The sequence below is a fragment of the Geospiza fortis genome, unplaced genomic scaffold (assembly GCF_000277835.1).
Source record: "Geospiza fortis unplaced genomic scaffold, GeoFor_1.0 scaffold231, whole genome shotgun sequence".
Classification (NCBI taxonomy): Eukaryota; Metazoa; Chordata; class Aves; order Passeriformes; family Thraupidae; genus Geospiza; species Geospiza fortis.
Window position 1 is genome coordinate 3,414,786 of NW_005054351.1, and position 12,200 is coordinate 3,426,985.

The 12,200-nt window shown below is 39.7% G+C and overlaps 1 protein-coding gene across 2 annotated transcripts in view; it reads left to right on the forward strand.

Annotated features, from left to right (window-relative positions):
* The window catches only part of RBMS3 (RNA binding motif single stranded interacting protein 3), a 692,310-nt gene that overhangs the window by 431,905 nt on the left and 248,205 nt on the right, over positions 1-12,200 (forward strand). For both annotated transcript variants that reach the window (XM_031058909.1, XM_005423389.2), the window contains one exon: positions 9,586-9,677. In XM_031058909.1, coding sequence (XP_030914769.1) covers positions 9,586-9,677 — 92 coding nt within the window. The remainder of the gene's footprint in view (positions 1-9,585; positions 9,678-12,200) is intronic.

Consider the following 12,200-nt stretch of genomic DNA (forward strand, 5'->3'; position numbering starts at 1 on the left):
AGGACAGTATTAATGTTCATTTCTGACTAGTCCTCAGGAGATGGAAGTAGTCTCATAGTTTCTTAGGTTATGTGCCTTTTTGGTGAACAGCTGGTGGATAACTTGCTTAGCTTTGGGTAAACTGAGGTCCAATATTTAGAAGAGAAATTCAGTTGTTTTACACAGGCACTGGGAGCTTTCAGATATAATGACTGAATGATTTTTTCCTAAACTGTTTCTCTACACCAGGTTTTTTACTCAAGTCGCTCAGGTCTAAAATAAGTGATGGACAAATCTCAAGAGATTTGGTTTCATATCTTACCCAAACATTATCCAAGCTAAGTAAAGCTCTGGAGTCTGCATAACTGAGCATGAAACCTCAGAAGAGCAGACTTTCTCATGAGAGTGTCAGTGTTTCCTGCTGTCTGGAAATACCGAGAAAATAGTCTTTCTTGTGGTATTTTGAAACTTCGGCATCTGGACATCGCTGTAATCAGAGGAAAGTGAATATGAAAAATAGTGGTTTAAAAAGCAAACCCTTTTCCAGTCTTCGGTGTAAGGGTTCCTTTCAAGTTTTTCAGGGAACCTATTAATTGATACTGTAACTCTGGATCTCAAAGCAGGTGATGTAAATCTGAAACTGCAAATTCTGGTTATTTTGTTCTGGGTATTGCAAAATATTGTGAGACACTGAGTGTTTCTCCAGTCAAGGAAAGAAACAGCTATTGTATCCTTCCCTCCCTTTTATATAAATATGTAACTAAGCACTCCTCTTACGGTATTTCTTTGGGAGAACATTCTGCTTTCTTCAATCACTGCTTCAAGTGTGAAATGTAGCTCAGCTGCAGAACCACAATGACTGTCTCATGCTACAGAAATCTAGTGAAAATAATCTTAATGATTACATTATACAACTAATGTATTGATAAAAATGTTATAGTGGTAAATAACTGTAATGTTGAATCATACATAGGTTTAAATAGCAATTGTAGATGTAAGATATCCCTGTATTTAAAAATAGAGTTACTCTTTATTTTGAATTTTGACAGTGAATCAATGGGACTTGCAGAGAGATTTACTTTGCAAGTTAAAGATTGAAAAGTGTGTTTATCTCTTGTTCTTCTGACACTGTGAGATTTACAGTGTTTTTTCTTTAGTCAGTCCATATTTAGTAACTTGAGCAGTGAATTTTCCATCATTGGTTTTGTGTGATTAATCTAAGTTCACGCTGTTAGCAAATACTAGGAAACAGTTCTCAACTTCCCTCTGTTTGTTTTCATCAAGATTTTTGTTCTTGGACAGGTCCTCACAAAGTCTTAGGTCTCTGTGTTGGTGACGTGCTGCAATTAGGGTTACCCATAAGTATTCACGCACGTGTAGGTTCACTTTTAAGGCGCCAAATATTTGTCATATTGTTTGGGATAAACAAATTGTGTTCTGCCATTTGCAAAATCTGGATTTTTATGGCTATGTTTGTGCTCTTTCTAGGATTTTCTTCAGTTTGCTATTCTTTGTTGTTCTGAATTGCCAGGAATGCAGTGGAAATTGAGAGGGTACTCAAGTGCAATACTGTTTTCTTGATAGGTGTATATGCTAAATTCATAACTTCTTATGCCTCTCTCCCTCACAGTTGTTATTGTAACCATCTTTCAAAAAGAGCTTTTGTCAGTTTTGAGATCTGCTTCTGTTCCTTCAGAGACTAAGATTTTGGAAGCATGAAGTTCCAGGAAAACAGACATGAATATGCATATAGATATAGTTACTTACTTGTTGTATAAGTACTTCTTTCCCACATAGCAAAATTTTGTAGGTGTCTTTGTACTGTTTCCTTTACTTATCAGAGATTGACAAAAATAATTTAAAAGCAGTTTAAAATAAAGATCATCATGAGTTTCATACTTCAGTTTTGCATTAAAATATTATCATTAGTTACTCAATGCAATTAATAATAACCTGTATTCATATTGCTCTGCTTAATTCAAAGTAATTGAATGTTCAAATTAAGAATGTGTTTGCAAAGAGATCTCTAAAAATTCTGTTAGTTAGTGCTGCTTTTCTGCAGTTCTCTTGTTATAAAGGGGAGCAAGAAGCAAAAGAAATCACTGCAGAAACATAATCAAAGTGACAGTTTTGTGCTGTATTTCCATATCAAGCTAAAGCAAACAAAAAAAAATCAGCTGTATATGCATACTTAACAATGTAGGTGCATCTCTGGGGAGTGATCTGAAATGAAGGGACTATCTTTTCTTTCTTGCATTTAAGAGTCTTCACTTCCAATTATTTTTCTAACTATATATTAGCTGTTTTAATTAAAAGGTGATGATTCACCACTTTCTAGCCACTGAGAACATTTTTATAAAGTAGAGATTTAAAAATAGTAATGATGTAGACTATTTTACTATTACTCTGAGCATTTGGAGCTGTAGGAATATTTTAGCACAATTTGAACAATGAAAGAAAAAGCTGGTTTTGGTAATTTTGTGTTCAAGGGTGATTCAACCTCTCTGCTTGCTAACTCTAATTTTCCAAGGCTTATAAAACTTTTATTTGGTTCTTTATCTGAGCATAAAACAATGTCTGAAAATTGCATAGTAAATTACTAGATAATCACTTCTTTTGCAGACTGATTGTCAGAACAAATACTGCCTTTTAAGAGACACTCTAAATAAGTGCTGGACAAAAGTGAACTTGAAAACTCAAATTAACTTAGGCTTTTGTGAAATCCTTGAGGTTTCTTCTAAGTGTGAAGGAGAAACATCTCTCATAATTATATTATCTTTGATTATATTATTTGCTTAACTGCATACTTATACTAGTGTTTGTGTCAAAACTTCATGCTTGTGGCTTCTGTATGCATATCTATGTATAGATATGTGGAGATGATATCATAAAGTTAAATTAAGGTATTTGTGATAAATGTATTTTATTTAATGGCTTCTTAATTCATCAAGTAATTTTGACTGCTGCCTCTTCCCTAGGCTGGTATTCCTCTCCCTCATCACATTTCCTTTTGAGGGTGGTTCTTAATTTCCAGTCTCTACATAGCATTAGTAGAAACATTGATGAAAAAAGCAAGCACTCTCTTGAAATTACTTTATCCTCCTTTTTGTCCAAACAACCTCTACACTCCTTGATGACCCAACCTGTGTGATATGCTCAGTCTTCTGTGTTCTGGATTTCAGATCTGATAGATTGAATTCTAGATGGTCAGAAACAAGGACTGGGAACTTTTTTACATTAAAAAACATTGTATGCTGGTGGGAAGCACAATTCCAAATGTTCTGATACATCAGACCTAGGAAAAAAAGTTTAGCTATAATGGAATTGTAATTACACATAAGCAAATCTGTGTTCATCTTTTAAAAGTTTCTCCACTATTATGTAATATTATGCAAAATTTACCTGTCTTACACTGCCGAAAGGAGTCGTTGTGACCAAGTCAAGCTTTCCAATGTGGGAAAATGTCAGAGCTGGAGTTCCTGCTTTGCCACAACTTCCCTTAAACGCCCACGTTAGCCCCGAGTACAGAGGGCCTGGCAGGAGTAGGGGCTGCCTGGGATATTTGGCCTTTTCCATCTGTCAGGAAGGAAGCAAAGATATTAACTTACAGAAACCAACCATTAAGTCTTTTGATGAAGTGAGTTTGTTGGCATCAGTGGAACCAGAAGAGCTCCTCAGTATGTGTGAGCTCCCCATCAATGTATTTAGGTGCTTTCAAGGCTAGTGAGCCAGGAGCACTGGCTGAATTAGTGCCCAGACTCCATGCCAGTCTCCTGGCTGGATGGGGCTGGTCTCCATCTCTTGCCTCTGCTTGTGTTGATGTGTGGGAGGCAGAAAACGGAGAGTACTGGTTCACTTGAATTCAAGTGATTCAAAGCAGCACCTGGTCAGAGGTCAGATGTGGGGTTTGTCCTTGTGTCAGGGTCAGGCTCAGAGCTCACGATCCCTGACTGATTTTCCCTCGTTTGTCATGGCTTCTCCTTTCACAGCCCCCTGCCAGAGGTTCCTGTCTGCAGAGCTCCAGCTCAGCAGCGTACCAGCGAGCTCCACTCCTTACTTCTAGGAAACAACACCTCCTGCTCTTTGGCCTTTTTTTTCATCTTATTTTGACCCTGGGTGAGCAGGTGGCTGCCGAGCTGTGGCTTGGCTGCATGCCGCTCTTTCAAACCCATTGGTGGCTGCGGGGCCGTGGGCGGGCTGGTGCTGGGGGCAGTGCCAGCAGGAAGGATGGAGCCTCTGCAGGGCCCTGAGGCTGTGCAGCAGGACAGGAAGGAGGGCAGGGCAGGCTGGTGTGGTGCAGATTCATTCAGCAGCCGTGGCAGCTCCCTTTCCCATGGCGACAGCAATGACGACTGCTGACAGAGCATCTTCCATGCAAAAAGGCACTTTGGTGTGCTAGCTGTAAGCACTAATTGGGGGACCAAACTGCTAGGATACCCCAAAACTGCTGTTCATGTGCACTCTGAGTAACTAATGCTGCTTTCAGCAGTGACTGAGGAGCTGCCTCAATGCTCCAAAAGGGCAGCAAGGCTCTCATTCCTGTCACTACACCAGCGGAGCTCCCTGGAGGTGAAGTGTAAAGCCCATGTGTGCCAGGGGAAGCTCACCTTTGCTCTGTGTCACCATCCAGCACTTCACAAGAATTATGGGAACCTCAAGTGGCAAGCAGTCCCTTAAATTATTTGGCATTACCCCTAAGTACCCGATCCATCAGGGCAATTCAGAGTTTGATGTCTAAGAGCCCTGCACACCTGTAATTACTTAAATCCACAAAATTGCACCCGTAGGTATTTGCAGGCACAAAGATGTTGGCAAAAAATTAGAGGCCATTTCCTAAAACCTGTGCCGAAATTTTGATGCTGTACTGTATGAGGGGTTGTTATTTTGAAATGGATTTGTGGAAAGCAATTGAAAATCTCCAGGCATCCCATCTGTGTTTAAAGTAACAACAATAACAAAACTTTAAATTAGCATAGGAGATTTAAGACATTTCAGGAAAACATTGATTAAATCTGCCAATGAAATGAACGTGTTTGGCGAGTGACCTAATTAGTGTATGCTTGGTTCTTTTTCACTGCACTGCTTACCACTAATTGCTGTTCTGCTGGTCTTCTCCTGACAAGTAAGAAAAAACAAGGATGAGGGATTTGTTGAGGAAATAGTGACATTCAGTTTTAATTCATTTGAACCTGCTGCCAAGCTTAATTATGGAACTGAGAAACTGAGACCAGGAGGCCCCCAGCCATTTAGGTTATAGGAGACAGAGATGTTTAGTGTCTGCCAGTGTATTTGGGTAGCACTTATTGCAGCTAGCTATAAACTTCAGTTTGCTGATGCTTAGCTGTTTTCTTTCCCCCACAGGTAAAAAAAACCCTTATACTGGTTTTATTTTTAAAATTTAATTATTTAGCCCTAATGGCATCAGGCCAGTACAAAATTATAGGCACTGTGTTTCTTAAAGGAAAGATTTAGCAATTATTCTAGATAGTCTTGTCCTGGGTTTCTTTGTGTATGTGCTTGCATGTAGGAACTTGCAATATGCCATTCTACAAAAAAACCTCAGGATCCTGGAGGACTTGTAGCACTGTAGTACCAAAGTCACCCTCAGTCTAAGTACACTTGAGATGAGGGGTTCGTGTTAGCGGTGAGTTCAGTTCCCATCTCTCAAAGCAGTAGGGGACAACACAGCTTTCCTTATTTGTGTTTGGAGATCTTAAAGGAAAATGTCAGGATGCTTCAGGAAGAAAGGGGAAATAGTTTTGGTTTTGGTTTCCTGTGGTGGTGATGGATTCTTGTGAGCACAATCTGAAGGTTCTGGTTTAGAATCTGAGTTCATTTTTCATGATGTTCTGCATAAAAACTGGGGGGAAAAAATGTATAATCCCTTGACCAGAATGTTTACAAGGCAGTGAACACGCAATAAAAATGCAAGGGAAAGAAAAAAAAGCTGTGGAATTTGAGTCTAGCAGAGGGACAGTCTGGTGAGGCTTGCACTTGTTTTTAAAGGAGGAAAAAGAAATGTATTTTCTTAGAGCAGCATCTGATTGGCAGACACTGATCTGAATTTCATCCCAGGGAGGATTCCAACCATTTTCCTACCTCTTCCCAGGAGGAAACAGGGAAGAGAATAGGGATAGATGCTGAAGCAGCCAAACCCAGCCACAGTGCACCTGCCAGGGGCAGCCACAGCAGCCCAGTTCTGCTGGCAGGGAGCACAACCCACTTCAGCCACAGCCTGGACAAGAGGGAAGGACTCTCGGCACAGGAAGTTTGGGGCTTCTTTTACATTTTGGAGAACACTGGAGAGGATGTTCCAAGACCCAGTTTAGCTTTTGTGGGGGCTAAACTTCATCCACCCAGACAAGTATATATAAAATAAAATTAAAAAAAAAAAAAAAAACAAAAAAACCAACAAGAAAAACGCAACAAACAAAAACCCAAACAGAAAAACCAACACTATTTAGTTAGTGCCCGAGACACAAAAAATGAAGTGAGATTGTAAACAAATGAAATATTTTAGTGTAGGTCACTAACATAGACTGTAAACATCTACGTGGAAGAACGGGAACTGTACAAAAAGGCATCATGCCTGGTTTTCTGTTATATAGCATTGCAGGGTTCTTGTAAGGATACTTGAATGCTGAAACAGCCTGGGAACTTGGCTTCCCTTGCGGCAGATTGATGTTCTTTGGACGGGTTTTCAGCCATGGAGTGATTTTGTCCTGATGTTCTGTGTGTGGTGGAGAGATGTGTCAGGAGGGGGGAGGGCTAGAAAAAGATACTTGGAATGGAAATGAGCTTGAGGGAAGGAAAAAGAACAGCTTTGCAGTGAGACTGGGAGTAGTAATACTAGAATGCATAATGGGCAGCTTAAGATGTGGATTTTTTGTCTCGAGACTCCACTGGATCTCTGATATGGTCATAGAACCCTTTGTGTCCACTGAAAAAATTCTTAGAAGATATTAATGGCTTTAGGTATTATGGACTAATGTTACTCCTCAATTATTTATTATGCTAGATATACCTGATATCTATGATACAACACTGGAATATTCTTACACATTCTGGTTCTTATTTACAAGCAAAACTAACTTTTCTGTGAATAATTACTGTGCTGTGTAGAAAGTCAGATTAAAAATAAATTCCGTTCTATTCCTTCAGGCATGAAACCTGCACTGTACACTGATGCTAAATATAAAAATCTAACTTCATTATCTGTTTTTAATGACAATGTTAAAATTACTTTTGCACTTTTACCTCCTAATTGTTGGGCATGGAAATGGTAAGAAATAAAAAACAATTTAGTTTCCTGAGAAGACCACCTCACTGTCCTAAAAAGTAATTTTCTCAGTGTTTGATCCAAGCCATCTCTTCACTTCCCAAGATGTTTCTGATTTCCCATTTGACAGCTCTGGCTTCTTGTCAGGATTTCCCATATAGGAAACTAGAAGTTGCATCTAATTGTATCTCCTTCCTCCTAGAAGTTTCTCTTCCAGAGGGCAAAGGCTTCCAGGGAGGACTCTTGCTCTCTTGTAGCATGTTTTTTAGTTCAAAGCAGCATCAGCTTTACTGCTGCTCTGCAGTGAGAAGAGAGCTTGGATAGCACTGGAAAGGAAAATGCGATGTAGGACAAGCTGATTTAAAAATGGCTTGCAGTAAAAAAGGAAAATCAAATGAGGCAATCAGAGAAGGTCAAACACTCCTCACATCCCCAAGTTGATCAAACTCTAGTGTTTATTAGATTTGTTATCACAGTGTCCCTCAATCTATCAGTGTCTGTATCGCAGTGTCCCTCAATCTGTAGTGACGCTGTATCAAAAAATCCTCTCTAGTCCTCCCCGTGACAAGAAACCCTCACCAAACAAACCAAAATAGAAAACTGAGCATAGAAAAGAAAGGTTCAGATCCTGACTTTGCTATAGAATAGTGCTTTTCACGCTCCTTAAGTGAGCAGTTTCTTTGATAATTTTGTCTGTTTCTTTTTTCTTATTTCTTTTAGTCTTCTTAAAACTTTGTGGATGAGATTTAAGCCAAGAAACAAAAAAATCCATGTACACAGAATTCTTTCATGATTGGACATTGAACAATGTATGCATACCAAAATAATAATAGAGATGTTTGTAATTTGAGGGGCAAGGTGATAAGAGCACATAATCTTATACCTAGATTTGATGCAGAGAGGATGGCAATGAAGTCTCCAAGGAGTAGGAAGAAAGGCTGGGAAAAGAAATACAAACGGATACAGTAGGAAATCATATCTGTGGTTGACTCCTGTAGGATGTGTATTGACCTAGTAAATGGAGATGTCTGCAAAAAAGCTATAAATATGCTTGTGCTAATATTATTAAAGCTTTCAGGCAGTTCAGTTTCATCCATATGGCTTTCCAGGGAGAAGCCAAAGATGTGGCCCTTGGCCACAGCTTGTCTGAGCAGCACATGCCTACCTGCACTGTAATTGCTTAATAAGATGTAGGGGTTTTCCCTGGGTGGATTGTGAAATATATGCAGCTGCCTAAATAGGTGCTTGGTGAGATTTTTAGATCTTCCTAATTCAGTTGAAATCTTTATGTGCAAGACGTTTGAATGCTGTTGAAGGTCAGAGAGAGCTCAGTACTTTAAAAGTTGTGAAAAGTCGATTCCTTGCCTTCTTACCCCTGCTTTATGTCTTTAGGAAAATAAAAATACTTGCAGAGTTTTTGCTATCCATTAGGAGCATAACAGCACTGGGCTTGCTTGAACATACCGGTGTTGCTGGCTAAAGGAAGAAAAAAATGGAGAGGGAGGAAGAGAAGATAGGAAGTGACTGTCTGATTAATATACTAAACTAATGCAAATACTGGGGGTACAAAAGCCACTTAAAAGCAGATTATTATCCCTTGCTAATCCCTAAGATCTAACCTCTAAGCTGTTGTTCAGATGATACCCCAAAGCAATTCCCGGCAGAGATCTGTCCCTTGCTCCAGCAGAGAGAGTAGGGAGATGAAAGGGATGTGGTTTAACCAAAGCTGAGGCTTTTCTATCTCACCATCTTCTAGAGCTATCTGGCAGTTGCCTGTAGAGCACACATTGGGATTTCTCCCTGAACTGGCCCCACCTGCTGGAAGGCTGCTCTCCCTGCTCCTGCACACATGGCCCCAGCCTGCCACACAGACTTGTTGCCCTCCTCTTCTGAAGCTTAATCTTTGTATGGCTTTAAAGCATGGGAGGAGTGTTTTCTCATGAAACCAGCCACTGCAAACTTTGTATCCCAGGAAAGTCCATAGTGTTACCTCCTCTTATGGAAGAGATGGGGCAGGACTCCAGAGCACTGAGTGTGTCTGCCCTTTTGCTGCCAGGGACCTTTAATCTGTTAGGACAGACAAAGACCTGCCCACACTCCCCCTCTGCTTCATATCTTCTGGCACTTTGAAGCTGCATTCCCTTAAACCCCACTAGGTTCAGGAGAAAAGATGTGACAAATAGAGGTGTGGTGGCAGTGCTACTGCAAGATTAAGAGACTGTGTGAGGGAATGGAAAGATTTTCCTCCTTTATGAAAATAAAATCTTTATCTGTGCTTATACACATGGATAATACTGAAAATCTGTATTTACCTGTTTATTTTCCAGGTTATGGTTTTGTAGATTTTGACAGTCCTGCAGCAGCACAGAAAGCAGTAGCATCTCTCAAAGCAAATGGCGTGCAGGCGCAGATGGCAAAGGTAAGAAGAACTCTGTCTTTGCAGGTTTATTTCAGCTGTTGGGTTAAATTTACAAAGGTTTGTTTTGCTCCTGTTTTTCTTAAGGTTTTGGATTGCTTATTACAAAGATTCTTTCATCCTTTGGCTCCATTGTCTGTGTTCTTGAGAGCTGTGTCTCATGTAATGGGCTCTGCTCTGATTCTCTCTCTGTCCCCCTGTTTGGAGAGGGTTGTAAGACAGAGCACTGAAGTGGAAGAGCATTGAAAATGCCTTTTGCTAAGTATTGTGTGAAAGGGTTGCCTTTTCTTCACCTTGAAGTTGTCTTCATTTGGTTCCTTTGCTTTGGAAAGTTACTCTTTTCTGATGTGGCTGGAGAGCCTCTCTGAAGGAGTAGAAAAATCTGGTTGATATGCCTAGTTTTGGCTTCACCTGCTTGTTGAGTTTTTGGGCTTTTTTTTTTTTTTTTTTTGTGGTTTTTTTTTGGTTTTTTTTGTTTTGAGGACATAAATGAGAGTGTAGAAGGTTGCTGAAAGAATAGTTGCTAAAGGCTGTCTGGAGATGATTGGCATCTGCTCACAGAAGCTGCAGGAGCTGTAGCAAGAACAGTGAGCTCAGTCACTCTGGTCTTGGAATTGTCCCTTGTCCCCAGGCAAAGGGGCTGATGGTGAGACAGGGGTTATAGTAATGACCATTGTGTGGTCCAGCTGCTGCCTTTCTGAAGGTCGTATAATGTGTCTTTGGGCTCTAGACTGTGTCAGCCAGCAAAAATAGCTATTGCTTTGTACTTTAAAAATGCCGTGCCTGAGAATCGCAAAAAGCACTTAATAATGCCTGATTTAGTCTCTCTAGAAATGCTGCTGTCCTAGAATCTAAAACAGTGAAAGCAAACAGGTAATTACAAAAAAAGAAGGAAATTAACTGATAAACAACCATCCGATTTGAAGATTTCCTCTTAAAGAAATGTTGGTGATTTAAACCTTTGTTTTTCAATGATGTCTTACTAAAAACATAGTTTTGTTTTAGTGTATGGCTTTTTTTATTATTATGTTATTTTAGGGAGAAAAGTAATTGCTGGTAAATGAGGTTCTTTTGCCTTCTACTGAATTACACTCACTATGCCTGAAAGAAACTGGATGCCAATGATGTATTTCTGTTTAAAAGCATCCCACAATGCAAGCTAGGCAGTTTTATTGGTTCTTAGTTTTTATTGACACATGGTGATAAAAAATATTTGCTTCAAATGGGTAAAAGATGGCAAGCAGAAGAATGTGAACTTCTGCTAAGGATTGTGCTATTTTATTTCTCAGACATACAGCAGCTCCTTGTTAAAATATAGGCAATTTGATGCATTAGTCAAGCTGTGGAAAAGAAACCAAAGACAGGAGATATGTTTTGTCCTAATGATTGATATCAAATAGCCCTTTCTAGAAAGGAGTAAATCTATATAAATCTGTAAAAAATCTAAATCCATATAAAACTGTACGGTTATGGATTTAAAATTACGGATTTAAAGATAGGATTGAAAGATAAATCTATGCTTGGGGTTGTCAGAATTCAGAACAATGAACAATTACAGTACTTATATTTGTGGAAACACCAGAAAAGATGGTGGCTTAAAACATTGTGGTTTGGATTGTCCAATATTTAGGGACTAAAAGCAAAGCCTGATGTTTCCAGAATGGGAAGAGCTGTACCAGCCCTTGGTTGGTTTGTTTTCTGGGGAACCTGTGGCAGGAGCAGCTTTTTGCCCTGTGAGATTTTGAGGCGGCTGGTGTGTACAGATTTGTTTGCATAAGACTGACTGTATTTTTATTATTTAGCCATGGTGCCTGGAATCTCAGATAGATTCTTTTTAGTGTGTTTGATAGCTCAAGATAAATATACAACTGACTTTTCTTATCTCTGAAAAAATCTAAGTATTTAGAAAAATGGGGTTTCAAAGGAAATTGAGATGACTCCACACAAAGTACCTCACATTGCCGACAAGGCAGGAGCCTGGGAAAGCAAATCCATTGGAGAAACATGTTAGTTCTTGCATATGTTGGAAGCCAAGTTGCATAACAGGACTGAAAGACAGCATTACCTGCCAGTGTCAGAATTAACAGTGAGGGCTCAGAAGAGGTTTGAGGAAAGGGGCAGAACAATAATCTAACCTGCATTTCTGGAAGTTTAGCCAGAGCAGTCTTATTTCAAGAGCTGCTTTAATTAGTGGTGAATGGTGGCTCTCACATCAAAATAAAAAAAGTTAAGTCTGAAGAAATTCCCTAAACCTTTTGTGTGCCATGCTTTCATAGTATCAGTGTCCTCTTTTACTCTGCATTGCAAAGCAGTGAAACTGCCCCGTGTAGAGGCCAGAGAGGAGACAGACTGTAACCTGTGTTCAGCAAATGTCAAAAAATCTCAGTCCAGCTGTGGATGCTTTTGAGTAAAGGTGAAAGAGGCATTGGCCAACTCTTTCTGTGTGCTGGCCTTCTTCAGTAGTGAGACAAAATATGCTGAAGTGTCGGTATTGTCTGTGATGTTTTCCTGGAGAGAGCTTTTGCT